A 27,994-nucleotide genomic window follows, 5' to 3' on the forward strand; every position below is an offset into this window, starting at 1 on the left:
GTTAGGCCCAATTTTGTTTTTCCTCATTATGTTTTCTGTTCCTGCGAAACAAGTTTGAAAATGAAAAAAACATCGTTTTTTTTTTGTTTGTCCTTTTGCTGAATTGTAATTTAGCTTTAGTATGTATAACTGCATCTTCTGCTTGGGCTTTTCATTAAGTTAATTTTTAATAATAATAGTGTAATAATAATCATACCTTTCGTCAAGCACATTTTCTGCCTCATTTTGTTTTTAATCATAGCTTTCGCTTTTCTTACTTGGCAATTGTCCATTTAGCCCATTGCGAGCTGCATTTTTATGTGGCTGGGGATTTCTTTGCGGGATTTGCTCGGGGAAATCTTTCCCATGAAGGATATCAAAGGATAGGCGGGTGGGTAGTGGCTTGTCTGTGTGTCTGGTTCCTGGATAATGTTTAACTTAACAGGGGTCTTGTTTGCTCGGGGCGACATGTTAAAACTAATTGTTTGTCAATGTGAGTTCGCTAGGTGTATTTTCTGTGTGTGTGTGCTGTGTATTAGAGAGTGTGTGTGTGTGTGGTTGGTGGGTGGGTGGAGCTTAACGCCCTCGCGCCCAGCGTAGTAACGCATCCGCTAACACATCCAGATGGGCCTTCGTCTGCAAAGATAGGGAAAACCAGAAGAATGGCATTTAAATAATGACATCACGTATACGCCGTGTTGTGCGCCGAACTCACCGTCTTGTAGAACATGCAGGATCTTCGGTCCTCGTCCTCGCCATCGGGACAGTCGATGAAGCCATCGCACAGCACATGATCGTCTATGCAGCGGTATCTGCCCTGCCGGTCGGGAATCGGGCAGGCGAATCGCTCCATGCCATCCATGGCGGTAGGACACTCTGCAAGACGAAACGCAAACAAAAACGGGTGACAGTCAGTCAAAATGGGTTTCTCTTGGCCAGGCGGCAGAAGTGCTTGGTTGCGGAGGTAGAAGCAGTTAAGAAACAGGTAAGAAGCCCCGAACTTTTCCCATAAATCGTTCAGTGAAAAACTTCTGCACACGCTAATGTCTGCCATGATTTGCGTCTAAACGTTGCAACTGCCAGCCGGCGCATAGAAGTATGCTATGGATATTTCACCACCCCTCGCCGCCCCATACTGCATTCGTTTGTTTGTGTGTGTGTGTGTGTGTGTGCGGCGGCCGCTTAGCAGGTTTTTGTTGTTATAAATAGTTTCACGTTCGCTACTTTACTACTTTCTGCGGCTAAAAGGAGGGAAAACGGGGCAAATGGCTGGGGAAAATCCAGGCTTGGCTGGCTTCGCCTGTACCGACGCCGCCGCCACCGCCGTCTAACGGGAAAAAAAAACCAACTGAAATACAAACTTTACTTTTTGTGGCATTTCACTTTGTGCTTGCCTTTCCTCCATATCTTTTTTCCTTTGCACTGCCTTCCACCAACAAATACATAAAAATAAATCACTTGTAGGACATGTTGGCGCCTCCGGTTTAGTTTTCCCTGCCACATGTGCGCTGGTATGTGTGCCGCTATTCGAGCTGCCCTTATAGGTTTACCCACCACCCACTTTTCCAACTCCTGCTACCCGCTCATTCCCAATTGCCATTTCCGCCGTTCAACTTGCTCTTGCAAAACTTTCCTCTGCTATTTTTGGCTGCATCCAAAATAATTCTGCTCTGGTTTTTGCCACGCGACCAGCTTTGCCACTTAATAATTCTGTATTTTATTTGTCTTATTGCGGAAATGAAAATCACTTGGCAAGCCCCCGGCTATTTAATCAGAAGGTGTTTCCAGCTTTGCGCAACTGCAGCAAGGCTTAACGTATGTTTTTTCACTTCCAGTGAAGTTTTTATATAGCATAATTATTAGTTTTTATAGGAAAGTTTTCTATTGAAAAAAAAATACTTTATATTCAATGGTTTTCCCACGATTATGTATTATTTAGTTTATATTGGTAATCGGGATTAACAAACACAATGAGATGGATGTTATATGTAGTTTGAAAAGTAAGAAACGTTTACTCTTAATCGCTTTATATTTCCAACGTATTGTATTCAAGTGCTGACGTTTTTTCCATTATTTCAATGAGCTGTTCTATTACCAACTGCTGTGAACTGACATTAAATTAATTTTATTTCTTTTGCTCACGCGCCAGTCGTGCCAAGTGCATTTCATTCATTAAGTTGATCTGTCTGCCCTTCAGCGCGCCGTCTTCATTCGTTTGCATTTCAGGTGTGTGTGTGTGTGCGATTGTTGCAATTGCAAAATCACCTGACAAAGCATAAATGTGAGCAGCTGCAGCAGTGGCAGAAACCCGACACTCGACTGTTTGTGTCTCCCCATTGGATTCCGGGGATTGCCCATTCCGCGCCGGAATATTGTTCGGCTGTCAGCGGGAAATCAATTGATGATGGTGTGTGTCTCATTCGCCTCCCCTGAATGTTCGCTTCGTTAGGCACCTGGCTTCTGCAACCTGCCTTCAATGGATTCCGACTCCAATTGCGTGGCGTGCCAAAGAGCCATTTGCATTTTGAAGAGCGCCCACATCTTCTGCGTCACGTTGGCTACGGTTATGATGATGAAGATGACGGCGATGATTCAGTTAATGGTGAATAGTGAACCGCGATGACAATGTCGCACCGCCGGAGGCGCTTCTCACGATTGCCATTTATCAACTTCGTTGGACGCCGCATAATTGCATCAAAGGACACTTGGGCACGTTTTAACATTCGAGCGGGGTTTGGGGCGGGGATGAAAGGGGAGGTGGTCGCTGCAGGGATTCGGCCAAAAAGGACGCAGCTTTATGCAGATTTCTGCATACATTACGCATACGCAGTGTGGCCGCGGAACCAAGAATTCCATTAGTTTTATTGCCAGAAAACGAGCAGTTGTTGTGCTATTCTGTGCGTTCCTGCAACCCACATTTTGTACTTTGAACTTAATTTCACACACAAATAACTTGCAAATTGTAGCAACGTTGTAAAGTTCGAGGGAAATTTCGGTCGCATTTGCTGGCTGGCTATGTTTTCCTTTCTTTTTTTTGGACCAAGTCAGCGAAGTTTCTCCGCTTGCCTTGCACCACCCACCCACTGAACCCACCGAATCCACCGAAGTCACTCGCCCACTCAGTCGGAAAGCTAGCTTCTGAGGCTATTGAACTTTAAATTGATTTTTGCGCTTGTTTGCTAGTTTTGCTCGTCTCCTTTCTTCGGGCGGGTGGCTCAAATTGCAACTAACCGGTGGGTGGAAGTGAGCTCGAAGTGGGAGTGGCAGTGGGTCTGGCTTGGTTCTAGTTCTGGTTCTTCTTCCTTTTCTGGTGGTGCTTCCACTGCTGCCAATGCATCCATTTCTGCCCCTGGTGGTGCTTATCGTTGTTGCAATAAATCGAAATAAGTTCTGCTCGGAGAACAGGGTGAATGGCCTACTTTCTGTTGGACGGGCCAAATTAAACTGATTTATATAGACATATATATGTATTACGGACCGATAAGCAATCAAACATAACTGTGTCACCTAAAATATTCGTGCAGAAATGACTATTCTGTGCAGTTGTAGATAGATTGCTATGATGCATCATTGAAATAAAATAGTATTGTATCGAAACCAATTTTAATTTAAGGTTACAAGCCAGGTCAATGAAGTTTTTATTTAATATCTGAGTACCTTAGAACCAGAAACTAAAAAGGATTTTTACCTTGTTGTCTACACGTGTGACTAACTTCGATTAAGGACACTAAAAACTGCACACATTCTATTCTAAGAAATCACCACAAGCCACTCTATTTCCATACCAGACGATAAAAGGATAAAAAGATCTACTTGCACAGCTTTTCTTGCGACTGCAAAACAACACATCAGAGGCGATATAATCACATGTCAACAATATCCACTCGGAATACGCGATGGAAATTGTGAAACTTCTTATGACGTTCGAGTGCATCTCTGTATGCAAATCACCGCCACCCGAGGCAACTGTACCCAAAGCTTAGAAGCAGAGCAGCCATTCCATTCAGCTTAGGAGAATCAACGCATGTTGACACTAAGACACCCGCCAACAGCAGCAGCAACAACAATAACAACCACAACAATGATGGCTAACAAGCCACAAGAACAACAACACGTGGGGTGTCAAAAAATCAAAAGCATAAAAAGGATTTGGCTGTTGCCAAGCCAAGGAGCTATATACGCGCAGTTGGGGCATGGATGGGTGTTTTTTTTTTTGTTGGCCAAAAAGTGCCAACCGATGCTATTTTCGTCGCACGACAGACAGACGTATACGTGGCGAATACGTAATGCAGGAGCAGTGAGCTTCGCGAAGAGTTCGTGGCGAAAAATAAGTCCCAGAAATTTGTAACAAAGTTCGCGTAGTGAGAAAACCTTTTGCTCCCACACACACACACTCACACGCACACAGGGGCACTTATACAGATGCACGAAGGATGTGGCGATGGCGATGAAAGAGAAAAAGGAGGAGAGCTGCAAACGCCTGTTGTCTCGTCAGTGTGGCGCCTAAAAGGCTGCCAACAATAATAACAAAACCCACGAAAAGAGACCAAGCTGCACACAGATGCACTTCGTGTTTGTGTCCATCTATATACACAAGTATGTGTGTGTGTGTGTATGTGCGGGCGTCAGTGTGCAGGAAGCGCCAGCCAAAGGAAGCAGCGCGCAACGATTTTGCAGCAATAAATTGATAGTTTTATGTGGCGCACATAAACAGGAGCAGGCGGCAAAGGACGATGGGGCTGCAAGTCCTGGGACATTAAAGTCGCGTCCTTACGCCCACACACAAAGGCAAAAGGGATCATCTTGCGCCAGCTACCGCCTGCTTCCGCCTGTAACCGCCCATTCCGCCTGCAGATTACGGCCGTAAATAGCAAAAGGCATTGCATAAAACAAAAGGCTGGGCAAATTTATAAATGACAACTACAAAATTGATGGGCATTTCCTTTTTGCGACAACCTCTCCATTGATTCTATGCCATCCCGAGATCATCCAGCCAATTTGTCGTGTTGCGAATTTCACTTTTTGGGCCCAGCTTAGGCACAGCAGCACCGTTCTTCTCTGACACATTTTCCATCCTGTTTGTCCTGTTTGTGTGACGGCATTGTCCTTCATCAAAAATGTATTCACCGTTTGTCAAGTTTCAACACGAAAAACCGGACAGCAGCAGCAAATTGAGGTGTTCCCCGAATGGAATAAGATGCTCCTGTCATAATTTGTTTGCCTTTTTCCGTTTTGCAGAACCGTAATAAGGTTTTGATTAAATTTCCTGCTCAAATGTATCTGCCAGGCGAAAATCTTCCGTTTGGCTGTCTATTATTTTAGGACTTCTGTTACCGGGGATCGCCTTTCTTTTGGCTTTCTGCGTTGTTTCTTTGGTTAGCAGGTCCCAGCATCTAGTCCTCCGTTCGCCTGGCTTCAATTAATTTAACATATTTTTTTTTTTTTGTTTTTCCACCAGCGCACCCACGTACGTGCATAGTACATACGTACAACAAATGGCCGCAGGTTAGCTTTTCGCCATTTTGTTTTCCTTTTTTGCCGCTTTGTTTTGCTTTGTAGGGCGTAAAGAAAAAGGCGGCACAGAAAGCAGGAACGTAAACAGCCGCCAGGTGGCGCGTTGGTGGTGGTAGTCTTATGTGTGTGTGTGTTTGTGTGGCCCCTCAAGGTACATTTTGTTTTCGGATCGCATTTATTGTAATTTAATAAGCCCGTTTCAACGTGCCCTCATCCATTTCCACATCCTCATCCTCATCCACATTCACCTCCAGATCCGGCGAGATGTGATGGGAATACGCTGCCTGCAAGCTAGTTGTCGGTTCCGCCTTCTGCATGTAGGCGAAAAGCATTTCCCCGTCACTTCATATTCATAGCTGATAAATCATACACCCGACCGCCACAAAGGCACGCCCACCGGCAGGACCGGCTGACGACAAGGGAAACCTTTTAGGACGCATTCGTCCCGAAAACGCTTCCCACTGAAGTGGTTTGCAATGCTCTCGTTGGCAACATTGGATCCGATTCATGGGTTTCGGATGCGCCACCGCAGGCCCTGGTATCGTGTATCAAAGGTTGGGGAAGGCCATGCATCTAATTATCAGGCACTTTGCGCTTTAATTTTAGTGATAAATTCCCAGGGATATGCCGCAACATTTCTCTCCTCATAACTAGTTGATGATGCATTGGAGGCCACATAAACACTTGGGCCGAGCCGTTTACAGGACCTGCCCCTCGTTTCGAGTTTATATGCAAATGTTATGTCCTTCCAGAACCACAGCTTCATGCCTCAACTGGCGCAACATATTTTGCATATTGTAGCAGAACATTTAAAATTTCCCATAACTCACGCTCACTCTACTGTCGGCATTGAAGGCCTCGAGCGATTTTCTCGCAATTTCTCATAGTTTTATGGCCCGTTCATGCTGTAACTTTTTTCCATTTCCCAGGCAAGTCAGCACTTTTGTGCTGCGATATGCGGCATGCATATTGCTGATGATGGCAACAGATTTAACACAAATTAGGTTTAATCATTGTGAGCTAGGGCAGTCTTTTTTTTGCCAAAAAAGAGGCACTTAATATCACGTATACGCCACATGGACCCAAAGTGAGGAAAATTGTTACAACATTGTGCTGAAAGTGCAACTAATTTATGTTTCTAATTCAAATTATTTAATGTGTTGATACACTTTAAATGAAAACGAGAAACAGTATTAGATATCTAAGCTATTTCATTGTCTTGCTGTAATGTCATAAAACACTTTGTTAAATACTTGTTAAATATCTAAGTTCTGTCAGCCATGTATTACGTTGATATCTATAGGATAAATGCTATCTGAAATCACCACATTCTCGCCGACATATAGTGGAAATTAAAGGAAGACAAACGACTCCATGCGGATCAAAGGAACTTGTCATTCGGAAGCGAATCAAAACTTACAACTGGCAGATGGAATTAAGATTGGACTAATCTGCCTAAGAGCGTGCCAAATGCCCTTTCAACGGTTAAGCCATTTAATTTTGGTTTATATATTTTAATTAACTCCCATCAGAAACTCACACACATGTGCACGCACACACACACCCATCGAGGGTTAAAGGGCACGGCTGAGGCTCGTCTGCAGAAAACATAAGAAAAGAATAACAATGGCGAAGCAGAAGCAAATGGCCAAATATAGCAACAAATAAACGAAGCAACAAACCATCAACAGTTTAATATGCGACGTCTGTTCTCCGTGAAAAAGGAAAAACGATAGAGGGAGAGAGAGAGAGAGCGGGAAAAGCGGCGGAAAAGTGATGGGTATAGAGAGGCAGGCGAGGAAAACGAGGAAAACTTCTGGGAATTGCTGCTTACACATTTGTAATCTTGTCTTGTCTTCGTTGGCTGTCTCTGTTGCCACTGTGTTGCCACTTTTTAGGGAGTGCCGGGAGGCGCATTTCTATTTTTAGCTCCTGTACTTGAGCGTTGGTATTGGTGCGTATCTGTGTGCGCCCGTGGGTGTGAGCCGTGCCTTTGTGTGTGTGTACATTCGTTACGTACGTCCTTTTCGCTGGTTTCTTCAGCTTACTTCCTTTCGCATTTCGTCAAGAGTAATAAAAACTCATATTTTTGTTGGCGCCTCCTGCGCTCTCCCTCTCACTAAATATATATATCTCTCTCTCTCTCCTTTTCCCTTAAAGTCTGCCTTTCTCGTTTTGGCCAAATTAAATGAATTTGTTAACGCGTGCTGGTTACTTTTTTATGCCGCCGTTGGCTTTTCCTTTCACGCATCAAATTGGCTTCGTGTCGTCAAAAACCGATCGATTGGCCAGCCAACAAACTCACCGAACTCCCCTCGTAGGGCAATGCAAAAATCGAAAATGAGAAAAACTTCCTAATTGGCAATTAAAAAGTGTTAGAGCCAGATGCAGGACCAAGAAAAATGAAGGCCATTAAAAGTTTTGTAGCTCTGAAATGTGGCCGAAAACAGACGCATTCTCCCATTTTTTTCGGTCTCGATTCATAAAGAGATTTTAAGAGATGTTCTATAATTAGTGCGAAGTGCTTTTACCCGGCATGATACATTTCAAATTAGTAACGAAGGCAACACGAAAAATGTGTGTGCAGTCAGAAAAATCGCAAGTGGTGCTCTTATCTAACAAAGAAACATAAATTTAGAAACAATTTTCTTCTACTTTTATATCCATTTATATGGTGTATTTTATGAGGAATCTATTTATAATCAAAGTAATACATATTTTAAATTAATAATTATGTTTATAAGTACTTTTCTGAATGTGTACGAATTTATTTAAAGACTTTTAACAAGCGCAAACGTTCATCTTCTGTTCGGGCTTATAAATTAATGATGTGCCGGGGTAAGCTGAGTGTGCAGACCGATTCGATTGTAAAGTGTAATTGTAATTATTTTAATTGCACCGTTAAAGGGCACATTTGTGTGTGTGTGTGTGTGTGGGGTTGTGTTTGTGTGTGTTTCACTTTTGCAACAACAAAATAAACCGCAGAGAGCAGTCCCATTGGCCACAAAAGTGTTAAAGCAAGAGCAAACAAAAGTGCGAATGGTTATTATTTGGGTTTGACGTCAAAGGCCTAAAACGCCAATTACAAAGCGCACACACACACATACACACACACAGCTAGCTACGTGCCTGGCCAACACATTGAAAGCGGAGAGCCGCGCTCACACACACACTCGCACACACAAGCACACACAATTGGCACACTACAATTTTAATACAGCATACTTTCGGAGGTCTCATGCTGCAAATGACAACAAAGGCAAGTGGGCGGGGTGGGCGGAAGGGTGGTTGGGGGGCTATACTCATCTGCCTTTCCCCCTCCCCTCTCTTCTTGCAGCACGACTATCTCGCACTCTTTGTCCTCCGCCTGGTGACTTTTACTGTCTGTTTTCGCTGTGACCTCGCCCACCTGACCCCTTGAGTCGCCTTTGGCACACTGGTCGCAGATCTTTTGAAACCGAACCGTGGTATCTGGGTAGAAGCCCCACCGTTATTCCCGCCCTCTCTCATCTGCGCTCGTTAACCGCATTGCTCTTATTCCTGTGTGTGTGTGAGTGAGTTTTCTTCCACTTTTTTTTTTGCGGCCGCAGCAACAAATTTTTATGTGTTTACCTTTTATTTTTGCTCTTTGTTTTGGCTCACGTAGCCGGGCGTGTGAGGGGATTCCCGGGCAAGGACGAGGCAGAAAGCTTGACCCCTGGACGCACCTTCAACCTGTCACCCCTCTCACTCTCTCTCTCGCTCTCTCTCCCTTTCCCTCTCTGTCCATTTCTGGCTTAAGCCTAAACCAACTGATGTTTTAGGCCAAAATAACTAGGGACCTGGCGCTTGTGGCATTGTTAAATTTTATGGAAAATGCTGGCTAAGTTCAAGATCCTGCTGCTCCTTGAATCCCGTTGACTGGTAATTCGAAACGCAATAAAAGCGACTGCCCCCCTTTTTATGGGCTTAATTATGAGGCTTTGGCGTAATTGAAATGCGATCTGGCTGACACTTAACATGTGGGTGGGTAAATCAAATTGAATTTCAGCCACATCACTCATCATCAATCTCAATAGACGTTGCTGTGTTCGCTATTTATAGTCCTGTGCATAAATTTTCGCCCAAACTATAAAGCCAGAAATGCCATTTTGATATGTGCTTTTTGAATTTGCATTTAAATTGCATCGCCGTGCTTGCATAAAACTTGAAGACGCTGAATAAGGCAGCCAAATTAACTTGCCTTTGTTGCGGGCAGCCGTTTATTTTAATTTCCACAATGACTAAACTTAGTTACACACTAACATCCACACACACACACACACACACAACGCACACATGCGCGTATTTATATTGTTTATAATTGGCGGTGTGTTAAAAATAAAACAAAGTCGCGTTATTTTTGTATGTGTCGACGTCGACCGACAAAAAAGAGCCAGCAAAAGGCAGCGATTTGTATGTAAATCGCTCTTAACCAGCGACAATGCCAGGCATACAAAAAAACATGCACTGAAAAAAATGCATAACTAAGCATAAAATGGCAGGATAACGAAGGATTAAAGGTAATATTTTATAACTTTTCGACTTTAAATAACTTATTAGCATCTGGGCTTGACAATTTTTGGCAGAATGATTTTCAGGTATTTTTCATGCTCTTCTTTGAACTTCAGTTTTCTCTCAGTGCAGGCACTCACACACCCACGCAATCGCCTGACTGCTGCCGGAATTCTCACATACATTAGGGCCTAAAAGGGGAAGGTAATCGCGTGCTCCGTGCAGATTAAAATGCGACAAAGCAACACGACAAAAAATATTTTAAATAAAAGCGCAGTCAGCGAGAGAAGGGCGCTGAAAAAAAAATAAAAAGTAAAAAAAAAATGAAAATGAAAATAGCGGCCAAAAGGCTCGACGGCGCACACAGAAAAGTCGAAAAGCGTCAAACGCGCGGATTTGCATTATGCATACGCATACACTTACAGGTGGCTAAAGAGCGAGAGAGAGAGGGGCTATCGGGAGCGAAAGAGAGGGGCGCACACCAATTAAGTCACGGCAAAATGCGCGACGGAAATGTGGAAAAAAAGGAAGAAAAGCTGGGGCCCATTTTTGGGGCATTTTTTTTTATTTTTTTATTTTTTTTTTTTTGCTGTCTACATCATGTGGCATTCACTTCGCGGTGGCCTAAAGCACGCGCACACAGTACGCGACGAAATTATAATGCAAGCATGTCTGTATTTATCAATCTATCAATCCAAGTTGGTTAATAGTGAGATTTCATGGATATGTAGATTTCGTTTGCAATCATTACAATACTATTTCTTAAGTCTTAAGCTTAATACTTTTTTCTTAAGCTGGCAACCCTGAAAAGAAGTCCCGCAGGATGTGCTACGCTCATTAAACGCACTGTGCAGCAACAAATTGTGGTCGCGGTTGACATCCGCGATGGCTTAAACCTCCGCTCCGCGACAATGAGAAGGATAAAAGGCCACCGCGCCCCCACACGCGTTCCCGTCATTTCCGCTTAGCTTGACGCCTTGAATAAATGGGTGAGCTTTGCTGGCATTTTCTTTTTTCCTTCTCCATTTTTTTTTTCCTTTTCATTTCGGTTTATTTTCTTTTTTTCGGTGGTGGAAAGGTTTTTCAATTTTCTTCGGCTTTGCGGCACCTGTTGAGCGATGGCTGCGGCTCAACCAATTAATATCTAATTAAGCCGCAGGGCATCGAGCCAGCGATTGGGGATTTTGGTCATGTGGCAGTACGAGTACTCGTACGTCCGCTCCAATTCACGCAGGGGGCGATGTAATGAAATCAGCTTAAACCGAATGAAACTAGTCCACTGCCAGAGGTAATTGCCACTGAATGGAGCAGGACTAACTCGAGATAAGCTGGATGGATGTTCGATGGAAGGACCAATCGAATTGACCAGTTCAATTGAAGCTGCACTTGCTGAATCACTTATTGCAGCACTAATGGGCAGCAAGGATAACATGGAGAGACTCAATCGGGCTTGAAAGGATGTATTGATGTGGGATTTTGTGGCTCTGCTTTCGATTCCCCGGGAGATGGGAACCATTTACTAATTGCTGCCCCTGCCAGTCGACTGTGAAAACGAAGTTGGGCTCGGCGGCCACTCTTTTACCCCCAAAAACGTTGTATAACCCATAATTTCACACCCAGGCAATTGCTAATTGACAAGTCGACCCGACCCGACCACCACCAGTTTTTTCTTTTTTTTTCATGCCTCAAGGCCGACTGCCTATGACGTCAGCCGCGAAATCCTCACAGGATTTCCAGTGTGGCACTGTTGAGTCTTAGGAAATCCACTGACCGTCATGGAAATTAACCGAAGCAGTAAGTAATAAACAGGAGAAAGAAAGAAAGTAGATTTTCCAATAGCAGCAGCAGCAGCAGCGGCAAATTAAATTCAGGACTTGTCGGGATCATGCAATTTCTGGTGCCAGCGTCCTTGGCGCAAATCAAAGTAATTACAGGCGAGAGAGTCTGCCAAGTGCCCCGGCCACGCCCCCTTTTTTTTTGGGGCGTTCCTGGGGGCTCGGCCCCGCCGCATTTTATTTATAACTGTAATGGTTATAATTTCGGGCCTGCGGTTGCTTTAATGATGATTATCCTGCTCGGAACTTGGAACATGGAAAATGGAGCTCGATGGCTCCCCCGGCATTTGCGTCAGTATATCGACAGTGGGCCAGGAGGCGCCCGTCTTGGCCCCCTGGTGGTTGTCCAGGTCCTTCAGTTCAGCAATCAATGCCGCTCAATAATTTAAATTGCCTCCTCGACTCACTGCCGTCTGAGGTTATTTATACAAAAATTCTAAATACATTTGGCGTTTATTTCCGTACTTCCAGTATGGTCCCTTTTCCCACTTGTTTTCCATGGCACTTTGGTCTAATTTCCCGGGGCAAGCATTATATACCACATAGTAATATACATACATATATACATACACATATATACATATATATGTACGTGTCGGACGCACTTGGTAAAACTACTTTTCGCAATTGTTTTCCTGGCATTGGTGACCATAAAAATTTCATGTCGCTGTTTTCCGCCCCGTGTGCCGTTGCCAAAACTCATATGGCCAAAACAAGGAGCTGCTCCTTCCAGGTGCTCCTAACTGGACATAAACATGTGCAAATCAACATAACTCCTGCAAGCCATCCAACCATCCGAACCCAACATCCCGAAGTTTCCCGGACTCCACAGAACTGCGATCTGCTGCTTTTTGGCTGGCAGCTGGTGATGTGTTTGTTTGTTTACTTTCAAGTTTTTGCCTTGGCAATTTTTCGCAAATTGCAAACTGGGACAGGAATCCCGAGGGGATTGGGCTTGGGACAGGGATTAGGGATCCTGGCGGCCACATGGCTCGGACTTTCTGCGGTGCCCTGACAACATGTTTTGAACATATCACTTTTCTATATGGAAAATTATTTATAACTTTTGACATTTTTAGTGCTGTGCTGCTGTGCATGGATTTTCCCGGGGAGTTGTGAAATCGGGCCAACACTGATGGGGGAGCTTGGTACTTTCCACGAAAAGTTCAGCTCCCATTTCGGCCCACAAAGCCGACACGTTTCCTCCACTTTACCCACATTATTAATAATATTACGAGAATGCTCTGGGTAAGATGCCCGCTGCTGGGCACGTAGTCTGCTTAGCTCCTGACTTTTCATTAACACCAGGACACCCAGAATGGCCAGGTGGGCCAGGTGGGCCAGGAGGGCCAGGAGGGCCAGTTGGGTATGGATGGCAAGTTGAGTTAGAGCCGAGAAAAGTTTCATTAAAATTGTTGTAGCTGGTCGAAAAGTTGCACTGTAATTTTGCGCACATTTTTTATTTTCCCTCGGAAAGGGAAACTTCTGCGCAGCTTCTCTTCATCATGAGTGGCTAAAAATAGGCACTGAAATATATGAGAAAATGGCATAAAAGTCGGGGCGAAAAAAGCGGACGAAGGCCGCTTAAACTTTTAAGGCAAGTTTATGCCTTGTTTGGGCGCTATGACAATAAAACTTTTACTTTTGCATTCTTTTTCCATCTTACCTGTATATATATACTATATATACATATATATTTACGATGGACCCCGAGTTTTTATTGTGAAATATGCTCTCTACTCTGCTCTTTCAGCTGAAGTTTTGATTATGCTCGAATGCCCCGAAAAAAAGCGAAATCCCCGGCTCTACTTAGTTACTTAATTTCCGCGCGACATACCCCAGCTACTCCAGCAAGTCTCAGCCTTGGAATAGGTCTACTCCGCATTCTCCGCCAGAAGGAGAAGGTAAAAACAAAAGGCACCGAGGGGCCAAACGGGGATTACCCAGGGTCCTGGGGTTAAAGGTGCAGCCAAGACGTCGACTGTCAAATGACACAATGCCAGGGGAGTTCAGCCCCCGTTGACAGTTCCCAGACGGCAGCCACTTAAGTACCAAAGAGTGCGCACCTTTGGCAATATTAATAGCCGGGCCAGGGGATGGGCCCGTCCATGGATGCATGGTGGGACATGGCAAGTGCAGCAGACAAGTGCAGGCTTCCTTCCACCTTCAGCAAGGGTTGCCTAAACGACGAGGGGATGTCACGGCACCGAGATGAAGCTGAGCAGCAACCCCAAGAGCAGTCAGGGCTTTTCATTAGCCTGCCAGTTGCCTTCACAGCCACCATCTACATCCCCATTGCGCCGGCACTCTCCTCCATTTAATTTCCTGGCCAAACTCAATTTGAACTCTGACCTTAGCTGGATTTAGACAGCAGCACGCCGCCGCCTGCCTTGGCATATTTTAGAAAACTGTCAGGCGTAGCAAATGGGTAAACAAGATGCTAACCGCCTGATGGCTGATATGGGGCAAGACCAGCCAACCAGTGACGGGAACAGTGACTGCAAGCAGTGACTGCAAATGGACAATTGCTACAGGATAACCCAAGAGATGAGAGCACTCCAAATTGTGCCAGGTTAGTCTAAGAAAACACTCAAACGAACGAATACAAAGCAGAATAGCTCACTTGGTAACCGAATTGTGGTTGACTTTTATCCACAACCAAAAAGATTCCAGGAGCAAAGGTTAACGAGCAGTTTCAAGTGGCAGGTGTGCACATATGTATGTTCATGTGCCACAAAGCAACACAGTTGGTAAATACAAATTGAAATCAAAACCAAGTTCTTTCATTGACTAACCAAGCATATCACGAACATGCACAAATTAATTAAATAATAATATGATGAATTAAGAATAGTGAACAAATGTCTGTTGCTGCATTTTTGAAAAAAGTAGTGAAACAATATAACTCAATTAAGGTCGAAATAAAGTCATCACTTGTATGCAAAAAACCAATTTGATATATAGCCTTTCATTCAATTGGGCTTGTGCGCTTAATAACTCAATGGATTTTTAGTAAACCGATTATTTGACATTTCACATAGGTTTTTAACACACCAGTAGCTTTGCAAGCGTCTAACTGAAGAGGATTTTGGTAAACCGATTACTCGAAATGCCACTGCCACTGGTGTCGCACTTCGGAAATCACAGTCCGGTGAATGGTGCGCCAGTCCTGATGGCATTCAAATGTCCCACGCCTGTTCCGCCCCCTTCACAACACCATCTGACCTCTCCTGCTCCTGCTCCTGCTATTGCTCCTGCTCCGCCACCCACTCCTCCACAGCAATGTCCATTCATGGACATCGCTTTGCGTTCCTTTCCTTTCCATTCCAATCCAATCCGGCTGGCTTTTGTTGGGCTGGCAGCTTTCGCATTGTGGCCACTGTCACAGCCAGGCCAAGTCCCATTCATGTGGCCAGAGCCAGCCAGCCAGCCAGCCAGCCAGCAGTCCAGCTGAAATCGTGGCCCACATCCACACCCAACCAACATGGTGCCGCCACCCAAAACCCATTCACATTGTCATTCTGCCGTGTTTGTTTATGGCTTACGCAGTGGCTCAAGTGTTTGGGTCTTGTGTTTGCGTTTTGTTTAGTTTTTGATTGGAAAACAATGGCAGCGCCTGAATGAGTGGGTGTCCGTCCGGATGCGAGGGGGTTCGGACTTTCCAGAGGGCAGGGAGTTTTGGACGGCTCTTCAGATGCCTAAACTCGATTTGGAATCGTTATCGAATCGGCCACGTCACTGGCGCGGGCTCCGAATAAATGATTTGGCCTAGTGTAGCGCCAATTCAATTATATAACTTCGAGTACGCCCAGCATTACAGGGAAATTGCGTATCCGCAACTTTATCGATCTCATTGCGACGAAACACTCGAAGAAAACATGTGCTTATTACCTTAAATCAAGGTAGTACTACGTGTTTATACAACTGTTTACTTTCTGCAAAAGGTCAAATAACCAAAGGCACTGGCATTTTCCACACAAAGATAAAATATTTCCCAGTCCAATGGTTCAAATTGCTCACAGTTTAGAGAGATTAAGTTAAAAATGCATGAGATAACAAGGCATTTTGAGATGTATTTCAAAGATAATGATTCTGAGCTCTACAGCGACAAAAAAATCCCAAGAAAAAGGACACTGTTGCTGGTTGAGAATGAGATATCGAGGAGTAGAGAGCTATAGATACGAACCAAATCCAAATCCAGGGTATTTGTTCAGCCATGGAGTAAAGATTTCGGTGTGGGATAAGCCCCGCCCCCCGTGAAAAGTTGCCTTTGCCCCGCCGGCGAAGACGAAGACGAAGCCTTCCGAGCGATTTCTTCTGCTGGTCTTTTGTCAACTCACCTGCTTAATGTGAAGCGACAAGCGGCAAGGACGAACGATAAATTAAACATGAGAAATCTACTGGCGTATTATTCTTGGGCTGCCTCGAAATAAATTCAATTTGACATGGTGTGCATCCATTAGCAAAGTTCGTGGCTATATTTGCCATCGCCGCCATACGCACACATGACTCGAATTGACAGCCCGAGGTCATTTGGTGGAGTCACCTACTGGCATATTAATGCTGAAACTTCCATACGGCTAAGATTGCGAATTGCGAGTGCCGAAAATGGCGAAAATTGAGATTGAGATTCGCATGGAGATGGAGCTGGTGGTGCTGCTGGCTCGGCCTTTTGGCCTTTTCTCCGCATATAAATCTTATTTAATTGCAAGCCAGCTGTCAATTTCCACTAAAGCCCTCTGCTGGCGTGGGAAATCAGCCGGTGACATAGAATGACATTTATTTGCCAGACGATCCTGGAAGCGCAGACATTGCGGTTTAGCTCTGATTTAGGCTTTCAGCTGGATTTATTCGAGCTTAAAGACACAGCCAGCTGGCCTCGTTAGTGATTCGCTGACCATGGAAATTATCCATCTTGCTGCATTTATGTGTCCACTGCCAATGGGCAATTTAATTCGACCGCTGGCTTCTCCAGAAGTTTAAAATGGTATCTCTCCCTCTCTCAACTTTCCGGCTTTTCCCTTTGCCCGGGCATTTTCCTGGCAGGCCGACAGGTGTGGCCCTATGTTTTCCTAAGTTTGCGGCAGGCAACAAGTGCTGCTCTCTGGCATTTTCCAGCTAGCAATTTTCACGTTTTTCCCGAAACTGTTTGCTTTGCTTTCTGCCAACTGCCTTTTGCATACTTCAATGTTTTATGCAGAGAGAAAACTCTAAATGAAATATTTAAAAATAAAGATGAACGATGCTTTGGAACTTTATGTGTTAAGCTATGGATTTAGTTAAAAACTACAATTAGATGCCTTCACATCTTTGGGTTTTTATTATATTTTTTTATATTTTTTTCAGTGCACTGAGAACGGAGAATAATTTACAGACACACACAGGACGAGAGACAATGATTGATTGAAAAGTGTCTGCAGTTTGTGGGCGCGTGGGCGAAATGGGTGGCGCAGAAATAATAACAATAATAATAATAATAATAATAATACGTCCCCCTTTTGCCATTCAACCAAATTGCTGTGCGAATTAAAATAAACAAAGCCCCGCATAAATATTGCATAATTTGAGACCCGGGCCCAAAGCAAAACCCATCTCACTTACTGCACGACGATGACGATGATTATGCGTAAATTGGGGAGCGGCTAGATCGATGAGCTGGGAAAAGGTCAGCCGGTAGCTCCTTTATTTGCTGGGAAGAAAGAGCGTGGCCAGCAGCTTTCTCCGCTCTTTTGCTGCCCGCAAAGGAGGAGCACGGAGATGGTACCATCCCGGCACATCCTGGCCCATCCTGGAACCCTTCCGCCGCATTTTTCTTCTAGAGCGGCGTGGCTGCTGCTAAATTATGCATGCAGCTGTGTGAGTGCCAGCCTCATTATGCACGGCTGCTGCGAGTTGCCGGCCCGGAAGCCTTTAAGTAGGCAGCTCCCGAACCGTCGCCGCCACCTAAGCCCCCCTAAGTCCACCATACCAGTCCGACCTGGCCTGGCCAAGAGCTCTCCACTTTCTTTGCTACACTTCCAGGGCTTTTCCGCACAATTTTTCGTTACATCTTTTCTGTTTTTTCTTTTTTTTCTCTCTTAATTTCAGTTTTTAGTTCTGCCATGCATGCTGAACATGCTGAAGTGATGCACCTTAAAGTAGGTCCTGCTGATGCTGTCGGCTTAAATAAGCCATAATTTGCATTAGCATGACTATGCACTTGGCTACAGTGGCTGGCATAAGTCTATGTGCACATGTACACACACTTGACTGGCTTGCTCCAGTTTTCACTGCCTGATTTCTATTGCGTTTGATTTCCATGACCTGTGACGCACATGGAACAGACACTACACTATGCCCGCCACTCCGGCACTCCGACACTTTCCCAAAATGGGGCGATCCTCCCCATCCAAAACCGGCGGCATATGTCATTCGGAAGGCAGTGTGTGTGTGTGTGTGTGCTATTGAGACCTCGCCTCACAGCTAAATTTTTATACTCGCAATTGTTCTTGGATCCTTTTTGGGTTCGCCACCCAATCGACCATTTCCATTTGACATTTTCAAGGACATGGACGAATGCGTATCTGCGTAGTTAAGTGTCCTAGGACGTCAATCAACTCTTTTTCGAGACCAGTGGGCTGGGGATGTCCTGGGATGTGGCAATCATCTCCGAAACTCACACCAAAATATGCCAGAATCTGTCACTCGTCAAGGTTCTTAAATTCATATATTCACTTTATCTAACTTAACTTAACCAATTGATATACTTTTGGGTATTTCAATTGAAGTTAAGTTTTTAAGCTTTTTGATAGTGTTCAACGCCTACATGAAGGACTATTTTCGTAAACGAAAAGTTCATTTATTTATCGCGTCGCCGACATGCGTCATTTGCAATTGGCGACGTGACGAAGAACCAATTAAAATGCGCAGGTTTTCAGTACCAATTAAGTCCTTCGGATCAATATACAAATAAATAGTATATAATTAAACAGCAATTCGCGTGCCTGGAGACCGAACCTTATTTAAATATTTTAAACAAGATTATTTTTTATAATTGCAGTTAATATATTTTGTATCTATTTATATTGAACAAGACAGAACAAGACCCTTTATATGGCTAGTCAGTAAATATTCCATTATTCAAATGGAAATTAGCACAAAAACCATACCCAGGCATCTTCTAAATATACATACTTAAGAATCCGTCTAAGTATAGCCAATAAATAACGCATTATTCATAAGCAAAGCAGCCCAATTACGTGAAGCTGCTAACACTTGGTTAATTTTCCGCTCACTTGGAGCTAAAACAATGCCAAAGGACTCGCTGAGTATGGGGGGATTGGGGTTTTCAGGACCTGCCTTCGTCCTGTTCGCTCTCCCGCTCTCTCTTCGCTCTCCGCGTCCGTCTCTCGTTCTCCCAGTGCCTACTGCCTCTGCTCACATACAAGTATTCCGCAATTCATTCATAAATTCCGCGTCAGCTCACAACTCATTAAGCACGCCGAGGATACAACAAGGATACCTACTATGCCACTACTACCCGCACTTACTTCTTGCCAGCCGCCTCCTGATTGCATTGCATCATCTTTTGTGGCTAAGTACTCGTTCCGTTCCGTTCCAGCTGCCCCGCTCCCCCCTCTCTGGGTAAATATATCATAAGCAAAAAGTCCTTGACGCTTCATTGACTAAAAAATTCTAGCACAAACACACACGCACACACACAGCGCACTCACACACACTCAGCCGATTACTCAGCCACATTTATTTGCCGAAGAGTTTTACTGGGTTTTCTGTTTTTCTTTCCGCTCTTCATTACGGATGACTAAGAGCTGACTGGCCAAATAGGATATACTATATGGCATGGCTGTATGTGTATGTACTCCAGTGGTCTCCAGTGTCTTATTATAGATTTTGGCCAAAAATCTGCGCCTTGGTGTGGTTCATTATAGCCCCATAGTTGATATTTATGCAGTGCTCGCAGCTATTTGCTTGGCCATGTTTATTCAGCAGCATGCCACAATCCTTTAGCCACTTTGGCCAGATTCATACACTGCTCTCGCCATCGAGAAATAGAAATATAGATGTGATATATACATAAGTGCTACATGGTGTGTGGGCATAAGTGTGTCAGTCTCTTGGATCCCAGACAACCGTTCTGCGTTCTGTGACGTAAGAAGAAAGCAAAACTTTGGCCAGCTATTGGGCTGCTGTCGTCAAACTGGCTGAATGGGCCACCATCACGCACACTCTCACCCAGACAATTGGCCTGCTCAATGGCCTGCCCCCTTGCCAACACCCCACCCCCCTCGTTTCCCAACGTGCTTACGCTAATGTAAATATTTTCCCACCCCACCCCCGAATCCTCCGCTTCGTTGTTGTTGTCCTGTGCCACAATTATATATGCAGCAGCCCTAGAGGAGCAGGTTCTGCCAGCTTTAAAGTTCCCCCCTCACCAACTGGGACAAATGACAAGCTGACTAACTGACAAACTGACGGATTGGTGGATTGGCCAACTGACTGGATGACGGACTGGCTGGATGCTGGTGATGATGTCACTGTTTATTGATTAATCCGATGGCTGGCAGCCACGATGTCCACTTCCACAGCACGTTTCTGTTTATTTTTGGCCAGTGCATTAAGTCAAAAGGCTAATTTGCCGGGCCGAAACGGAGTCCACCTCATTAACAAATTCAGTGTGTGGGCGTGAACGGGACGTTATTGCTTCCAGTTCATTTGGCCCTATCCAGCCTGTCCAGCCTGTCCAGCAGTGCAAATGGGGGTTGTCCTCCTAATTAGCCATGGCCCACGGGTCATGGGCCAGGTTGTAGACTTGAGGCTCAAATGCAGGAGCATTCGATAAGGTGGAAGGGGGAATGTGTGACAGCGTGAATATTTTTGGGTGCCCCCCTAGAAAATGTCAAAAGTGTGCCATGCCAATGGCATTGTAAAATGTTTGGAAAAAAATCTCTATAGGTCAAAGGGCAAGCTGCGTACGCAATCGTACGAAATATATGCCAAAGAATCCAGAAGAAATTTGACGCAGAAAGTCAATGGTATCAAAATTGCATAAACAAATTAAATAACTTAAGGTAAAATAATGTTATTAGTTAAGAACTCATAAAGAATAAAGCAAAAAAAAAATATTTCGGGTTTTTTATATTGTAAATAACTGGATTTATTATGCTAGAAGCTGTTCCAGCAATTCAATAAATCAATCAAAATCGACATGCTCACGAGAGGTTAAAGCGGGGTTAAGGATCTCCGAGGCAACCAATCTGTCTGCCAAAGCCGAAGGTATTCCCAATTTGTCTGATCTGTCGCCGCTCCTCGAGTGTCCTGGAAATCGGTCATTTGCATATCTATGCCCGATTATGGTGGCACCCAGCCGCCTATGTGGACTGAGCTGGTGGTACCCACAAGTTGTGGCAGACAACCTGTCGCTGTGGTAAAATTTTCCATCCGCTCGACTGCAGCCACCACACGAACATGACGCGGGAAATGGGCGAGGAAAAGGTCGACGGCGGCCACTGACAAACAGATAGAAAGACAGATAGACGAACGGAGTGATAGACGCATCTCCAATATCCATTTCCAACTAATTTGCGTAATATTTGACAGGAGCAAGGGACTGCAAGGATGTGTCGCTCTGCGAGGAAGGACCTCCGTCCGCACAAATCGATGATCTTTTTGCTGCCAAGTGGCCACTTGAGGACCGAGCGGTCCTCAAATTACAAATTAAATCAACCGCCAGCGTATGAAAATGTGGGTTTCACCCAGCGAAGGAAAAGCAAAGGCGTGCGCACACACACTATCGCACGCACACACACACACGCAGGATGTGGGCGTGGGAGCAAGGACTTGTCAAACGGAGGCGTCCTGTCCAGTCGCCTCGGACCCCCGGGGTGTTGTTACTAAATTAGTTGGAAACCGGACCAGCAGGATCGTAAATTGTGAACGCGTTTTAATGATGTCAAGTTGTAAACGCAGCCGCAGGTTTCCCGGGAAAATGCGAGTGACGGGTTTTTTCAAGTTTTTTCTTTTTTCGGCAGCGTTTTCCTGTTTTTTTTTTTTTTTGGTTTTGCCACAGGAGCAAACTCTTTTGGTCAACAGGGAATGGCAACTGACATAGGAATATTTCGAATATTTAGGTATGTTTAATAAACTGTTAATAAAGAGATATTAACTGGAATAATAAACTAATTGTTTTTATATTATTATGAAGTGGTTTTTTCATGTGGTTGTTTAAAGTGCAAGGGTCCTTAGCTGTATTGAAAACACATGTGTGCGGCTCTCACGGCATTCTTCTTATCCGTATAATCGTTTTCCAGTGTAAACACTTAGGGGGACGATTGTAATTTTCCCGACTACCAACAACTACCAACTACCCAGCAACTCGACTACCGACTACCGACTACCAGCGAAGGTGTGAAGTGCGGAGCGTTGACGTTTTCACAGCAGACACTTGATGACGTTATGCGGAAATAAACAAAGACACATACGCACCCAGAAAATGTGGGAAAAGCGAGCTGCTGGCAAGGAGAAATTGGAAATGGGAAAGTGCAGGGGGAGGGGAGGGGGGTACGGAAAGCGAGGGCCATAACAATGAGGAAAATTGTGCAAACATGCGCATAAAATGAAAACTCATTGATTGTCTTCGCATATTGAATTTTCGCAACATCTCTCAATCTGGGAAAACCTTGCCAAATCAATTGTGTTCGCAGATGGGGAAAATCCACAGAGAAAACGGAGATGGCCATGAAGCTTCAGCCAGCGAACTAATCCAATTTAATTTAATTGGCTATTCCGTTGCCACGAAAATTTCGCACTTTATTTAACTTAGAGTTAAGACCGTTGCGTGTTTAAAAGTTAAATAAACTTGAAGTATTTTCCAGAACAAAAACATTTATAAACCAACTAAAGTATTACAATCAAAAAAAGAAACAAGGAGAACATAATACATAAACTCAACTTAATTAATAGTTTGTGCATAAGTGCATAATTGATACGATAGCCATATGGCACATCAATCAATTAGTTTCCATTTTGGGCTTGATTATAAATGCTTTGTGGGTACGAGAATTTGTTGTTACGCCAAATTGGCCAGAATGTTGAATGTGGGGGCAGAGGAGTAATTTGAATTTTGGATTATTTTCACAGCCGCATGGAAAATTCAAACTGGCCGAGAAGTGGCCATCATCAAGCTGCCAGCTTTTGTTGGTCGACCAGCAATGAAATCGCATTTAGCTCACGGCCGTAACAATGTTCGCCATTAAACTTGAAAGTGTTAATTAAAAATTAAAATTGATTGTCGGCCAGGACGAGACCGAGGCAGACATCTTCCTTCGAGTCCTCCGATTCCGCTCCAACTTTCTCTAAGCACATTCCGTATTCATGGCGACCATCAAAACTTGTTGTAAAGTAATTTAGCCAGCCAAGTGATTAACAACGGCCCAAATGGATGAAAGCCAAGGACGAACTTCCAGCCGAAGTCCTGCGACTAATTTGCTAAATGCAATGGCCAAAAATAACGGGCTGCAAAGTTGGCCAAACTAACGAAAATAGCTGCAAAAAAGAAAAAAAAACTTTTCCGCTCCGGCCATTGTTGACAAATGATTTAGTGACAATCTATTAAACGCCGGCTGATTGATGATTGATGACCCCGGATCGCCCACCACCACCAGCGCGGCTAAAAGGATTAAATTGCTGGCCGAACTGCAGCCACCTTGGATCATGAAATATGTATGTATGCACGAGTTGGCCAGGAGGAATAACAAGGGTCGCCATAATGAAACCGCTCCATACAAACGCGTTAATAACTGGCGCAAAAGAAATGGTGACGGAAATAGAGCGATTATGGCATGTCCTTCGGGACCTGCCCCACTTCCTTTGGCCCTTTGAACCCAAAAAAGAAAGCACACACACTTGTGCAGTGGCTGTGCAAGTGTGTGTATGAAGTATGTATGTACTGTGGGGTCAAGAGCGCGTTTCACTCGACTCAATTCGACACGAAACAGCGCCGCGATATTGGAAAGATATTGACCGACTATTGTGGGTAAATGTTGTCTTTCTGGGCATGTAACACGCATTTGTAAATTAACCATGCCGCAGTAATTACAATACACTGCGCTTTAATACAAAACTTTGCGAGTTATTCGATCTGATTTAATATTAAATCAAATGTATGTAGGCTGAACTATAAGCTAAACATCCAAAGAACTTTGCTGCTTTCGAAACAACTACTTGCTGCTTTTAATTTTCAAAAACTATTTTAGAATTTTGAAAGTTCACTCTAATTAGATTTTATTAAGGGCTTATTTCCTGCGCAAGGTGCATGTTCGATTGGATCGAATTAATGCCAGACAGTCGGCTAAAGGTCAGCGTTGAAGTCGCCTAGGTTCCACCGATACCCCCATAGTCCACCACTGTACATTCAACCCCAGTTCAAGCTTCTATATAATGGGAATTTATAGGTATATATATATATAGCTGAAACTCACCGATTTGTGGCACATCGTATTGCCGTTGACCGCGGGCGGTGCGCAGCATCAGCTGGCTGGCTATGCTGTGTGAAATCGGTGGCTGCGCGGAGTAACCGCCTCCTGGCGATCCCATGGATCCCGCCGATCCGGAACCGGATCGCTTGTGGCTGGGATCCTTTTTGTCCTGCTGCGACTGTTGCTCCACCTGCTGCTGCTTAGGTAGTCCATCGCCGGCGGCTTGTTTGCCGGAGGAAGAAGTGGCGGAGGAGACGGCAGAGGATGCACTGCTACCTAGCTCGCTATGTGGCTTCTCGTTATCCTTGGAGCCGGAGCGACTGGATGGCTTCAGATGCTTGCTGGCCGTAGCCTCCGAGTTGGCAGACAGCGATAGCTTGCCACTCCGCTGCGGCTTGAAGTGCTGCGCGAAGATCTGGCGCTGCAGCTGCTTTTCCGCCTCGGGATTATGGGCAATGCCCTGGCCATTTCGTTTCCTGGCCCACTTTTGCTGCACCCTTATGTTGTAGTTGCTCGGGTTGTGGGTTTTGCCGGAGTGCATCGTCTTGAAGGGGGCATCTCGCTGCTCCTGTTCCTGCTCGAAGAGCTGCTGCAGGGAGTCGGGTGCGCCCAGTTCCAATTGCTCCAGCGTGCGATAGGGATTCTCCGGGAGTGGTTCGTCCTCCAGGCCATGATACTGATAGGCATCCAGTTCACGCAGCAACTCATCCTCCCCCAAGTGCGGCTCCTGCGGTTCCTGTTCCAGTTCCGAGAAGTCATCGAAGTCGCCGAACGAGTGCAGCGGTTCGTACAGAGCCTCCGCCTGCTCCTCCCTCTCCGCTGGCTGCACTACCCTTCCGTAGTATTTTACGGGTCTATTCTCCAGATCCCTCAGCTGCTCGTAATCCTGTTCCAGGGTTACCGGTGTCGGTGGCTGCTTCTGCACATTACCGAAGATGTAACCCCGTGCGGCCTGCTGCAGCAGCGCCGGATAGTCGCCCACGTCCAGCTCCTCGCTGGGCTGCATCTGTATCCGGCCGGCGATGAAAGGATGACCGCGATGATTGCTGCCCGCCGGCGGCTGTTCCGCCGTCTGCTTGGCGCGGGCCAGGAGCATCAGTCGCTCCCGCTCCAGCTGGGCCATGTCTGCTATCTCCTTGTTCAGCCGCACGGTGGTGGCATCGAAGGCGGCCGCTGCGGCGGACCGATGGCCATGCGGCGAGGATCCACCGCCGGGCGGCGATCCTCCGGGATGCTGTTGGTGCTGCTGCTGCTGCGAGGGTGCGGTCTGCCAGGAGGCGGCGGCTCCCGTCGAGGGTCCAACGGGATGACTCGGCACCTGCACAGCCTTGACTTCGCCCAGGGACTTCTCGCCGTTCCCATTCCCGTTGCCATTTCCGTTTCCGCTCAGGTGGAGGGCATAGAGGCCGCCCTGGATGAGCAGGACGCAGAAGAGCGTCTGGGCCAGCGAGCAGAACATTTTCCGTTTGTTGGTCTGGCGCAGCTTCTCGATTAGACGGCTTATCTTGGCGGCTTCGGGTTTACCAGGGGGTTTACCAGGGGGAAATACAGTTAGTCCGCTAGTCCGGGGGGATGGTGTTTGGGGGGAGGGCGGGAGTTATAGAGACAGGTGGCAGGTGGTTTTTCGGGGCTGGTGGCGGTGAATGGTGGTGAGGGAAAGTCCCGATATCAATGTTTCTCTCTGGACTTTCGATGCTTTGCACACACGGCTTTTGTGGGTCTTCAGGCCCCACACCGCTGACCAACACTGTGCCGGCCTAAGCCTGGCATTGCACTACACTGGCCTGCACCGAACGAAGTTTTTCGAAGTTTTCAAACTTTTCCGAATTTTTGTGTTTTTTTTTTTTCTTTTTCAAACTTTTTGGCTATCGCGTTTTTGTGGAGATGCCTTGCAACGACCGTTGTTTATGGTTTCGTTATTTTTCGATATTATCTGTATATTTTTTCGGGCACTTAACTTGGCGTTTTTTCACTGGCCAGTCACTCGATTTCGATTTAGACCTTAGGCTTATTAGTTAGTTTTTTTCGCGGCACTTTGGTTTCTTGGGTATATAATTTTCTTGTGTTGTTATTCAGCTTTCGTTTGTGGTGTGAAAACTTTCCCTTGTTCTGGGTAAGTGATGTTTTAGTGGACTAGCTTTGCTACTAGTGTGGGTTTTTTGTATATATATTTATTTTTTTTTTTTGTTATATTCTTTTTTATCGCCTGGCTCCAAGAGTGTTCCGCACGTTTGAACCGACGAGCAAGGACTCGTCGTGTCGTCTCAGCAGGATTTGCCTGTTTGTCTGCCTTTTGCTTGGCCGCCTGACGCGTGTCCCTCTGCCACTGGCTCTGCCTCGGTCGGCGTCGCGGTCGCTGTCGCTGTCCGCGTCGACGTCGCTGCCGCTCCTCAAGGCGTTTCGGATTTCCACTTTATGTGGCAGTCGTTGTCGTAGTCGCACTCGTACACCCACTCCCTGCACGCTCCGCCTCGAATTTCACTCCTCGGACGAACCGCTGGCTGCTGGGCTGGCTACTCTCCGCTCTCTCACTGGCTCCTTTCTCCTTGCTCTTTCTCCTGGCTCCTGGCTCCCTGCTCCTTTCGCCGCTTTCTCTGCTTTCTCCTGCTGCTCCTGCTGCTACTGCTACTGCTGCTTCTGGGCTTCCTCAGCTCCAGCTTGTGTGCTCTCGGTCAGCGGGAAAAACTCGAGCTCGAAACGACTGTTCGCTCTATACTGAGCGCTGCGGCCGCTCAACCACTTGTTTTCAACCAGCCTCATGTGTAGAGTTTTTCCCGAAGTCTAACGGGATGAGCGAAAGTGAGAGAGAGTGCCTGCTACTGCGCACTGTGCACCGTTACCGGCATCATCGACTCCCTGTTTTCCATTTCCCAGATGCCATATGATTTGCGGTCGCCAGTTTGCGTGGGTTGTCCAACATCCGCATCGGAGTCCTTCGTTCCGGCGGGGCATTTCCCCAGTTCGACTCGAATTTGGGTAATCCCATTTAGCTGTCATCAGCTGTGGCTCCTCTAATCCCAACTACAGCCGAGGATTCAATCACTGAATGCACTTTTCACTGGGCTTACCCGGAATCGCGTAGTGTTTTCTTGCCGGAAAAATCAATTGTGGGAAAATTAAGTGATACCACATATCTGGTTTCTCCCGAGATGGGGTTTGTGATTTCATTAGAGGGCAACTAATGGGAATTTCACTGAAATCACTTACCTAATGCATGTCGACCAACATTTGTATAACCCTTTTGTAACAAAAGATGTTTGTTTATTAGTTTTAAGCTTTGTATCATTGCATCATTGTATTATAGACCCTTTTAACAATCACATTTTTAATTTTTAATGTTTGTCATAATTATCATGAAAAACTTTATTAATTATTGAAAAAATGCATATTGAAATGCTTAAATGAGGTTAGTAGAAAGAAAATTGACAGAATGAAGTCACGATATATAAACGATATAATCAATTTTGATCATAACAGGCCTTGCAAAAGATTTGGCAATATAAGTGCCATAACTTAGAATAATAACTTAGAATACATTTCCCGTGATATTTGCAAGCCCCTTTCTTATGAAATATGCCGATCAACCGCCCAACGAACTAGCGGTACATTTCCCCTACATTTCGAAAGTCGAAAACGATTGACAACCACACTGGCGACACA

The 27,994-nt window shown here is 45.4% G+C and overlaps 1 protein-coding gene across 1 annotated transcript; it reads right to left on the reverse strand.

The window, feature by feature from the left end:
• On the reverse strand, positions 1 to 27,036 carry LOC117137643. The gene is made up of 3 exons (XM_033299177.1): positions 24,338 to 27,036; positions 695 to 855; positions 1 to 615 (listed from the first exon to the last, which is right to left on the reverse strand). Exons 1-3 carry the CDS (start codon positions 25,791 to 25,793, stop codon positions 556 to 558), a joined length of 1,677 nt encoding a protein of 558 aa, XP_033155068.1. The 5' UTR covers positions 25,794 to 27,036; the 3' UTR covers positions 1 to 555.
• Positions 27,037 to 27,994: the final 958 nt, after the last annotated feature.

This window comes from Drosophila mauritiana, chromosome 2R (assembly GCF_004382145.1).
Source record: "Drosophila mauritiana strain mau12 chromosome 2R, ASM438214v1, whole genome shotgun sequence".
In the NCBI taxonomy this organism is placed as follows: domain Eukaryota; kingdom Metazoa; phylum Arthropoda; class Insecta; order Diptera; family Drosophilidae; genus Drosophila; species Drosophila mauritiana.

What these genes read in the sequence shown, in the direction of transcription:
- LOC117137643 (XM_033299177.1), bottom strand. Translation starts at nt 25,793, where the DNA reads ATGTTCTGCTCGCTGGCCCAGACGCTCTTCTGCGTCCTGCTCATCCAG. An exon ending in ATACGATGTGCCACAAATCG is followed by an intron (nt 856 to 24,337) that starts GTGAGTTTCAGC and finishes TTCGTCTTGCAG; the next exon opens with AGTGTCCTACCGCCATGGAT. An exon ending in CCTGCATGTTCTACAAGACG is followed by an intron (nt 616 to 694) that starts GTGAGTTCGGCG and finishes CTATCTTTGCAG; the next exon opens with ACGAAGGCCCATCTGGATGT.